Below are 814 nucleotides of genomic sequence, written 5' to 3'. Positions count from 1 at the left end.
ATAAGTCATTCTTGGAGAAGCTAATAAGAAACTCCTGAATGATAAATTAACTTACCAGACAAAAGAAAAAATTCCTGATATCCCAAATCCCGTCCTGTTTTCCTTACGGGGCCACGCGGGTCGGTTTTATTTACATGGCGAAGGAGGGGGAGAGTGGGAAAGACGTGGCCTCTGTGGGTTATTGAGGAAAACCATGTCTTTCTCTTTATTATCCAGACATTTGCATCGCTCTGTGTCACTATGTTGGCAAAGAGTACCGGCAGCTGCAGGTAAGAGTGAGTTGGTATGAATTATTGCGGGTTTAATTTGTGGTTGTCACGTTTTATGTTTGTAGCCGGTGCCAGGGATGAAAATTATTGAATTTAGAGTAAGATATGTTGGTTTAGGAAGGTGGTGCAAATATTATTTTTAACTCCAAGCAAACTAACTGATTTTCAGGATTGTGTCTTCTATTAACTTCGACCAAAGTAACAACGATTGTTTGTTTATTGTGTTATTTATTTGATTCTGAAATAAGTATGATATGTTGGAAGTTCTTGAATTTAGGACTGATTCCACCGGAGCAATGGAAAACATTTACAAATTCACACATAATACAGTACAGGTAAAGTTTCAACTAGCCATCTTTAAAATTATATGTATGTGACAGAGCCATTAAATCTAAGAAACTTATCTTCTATGTACTTCTGTCATAACTCAAAAATAATAAAGTTATTAGACACAAGTTATATAAATTATATATAAAGTACCAGTGATTGGTTATGAAGTGTCCACACCCTTCTGAGACCAAGTCCTTATTGTTTCAGCCACTCCT

General features: G+C 36.2%; 1 protein-coding gene across 1 annotated transcript in view; it reads left to right on the top strand.

Annotated features, from left to right (window-relative positions):
- The first annotated feature begins 102 nt into the window (after positions 1-102).
- Positions 103-814, top strand: part of LOC119587037 (methylmalonic aciduria type A homolog, mitochondrial-like) — a 6,002-nt gene continuing 5,290 nt past the window's right edge. Inside the window, exon 1 of the mRNA XM_037935785.1 lies at positions 103-269. Coding sequence (XP_037791713.1) covers positions 194-269 — 76 coding nt within the window. The 5' untranslated portion in view covers positions 103-193. The remainder of the gene's footprint in view (positions 270-814) is intronic.

Source organism: Penaeus monodon, chromosome 22 (assembly GCF_015228065.2).
Source record: "Penaeus monodon isolate SGIC_2016 chromosome 22, NSTDA_Pmon_1, whole genome shotgun sequence".
Classification (NCBI taxonomy): domain Eukaryota; kingdom Metazoa; phylum Arthropoda; class Malacostraca; order Decapoda; family Penaeidae; genus Penaeus; species Penaeus monodon.
This window is presented reverse-complemented; position numbering and strand designations above follow the sequence as displayed.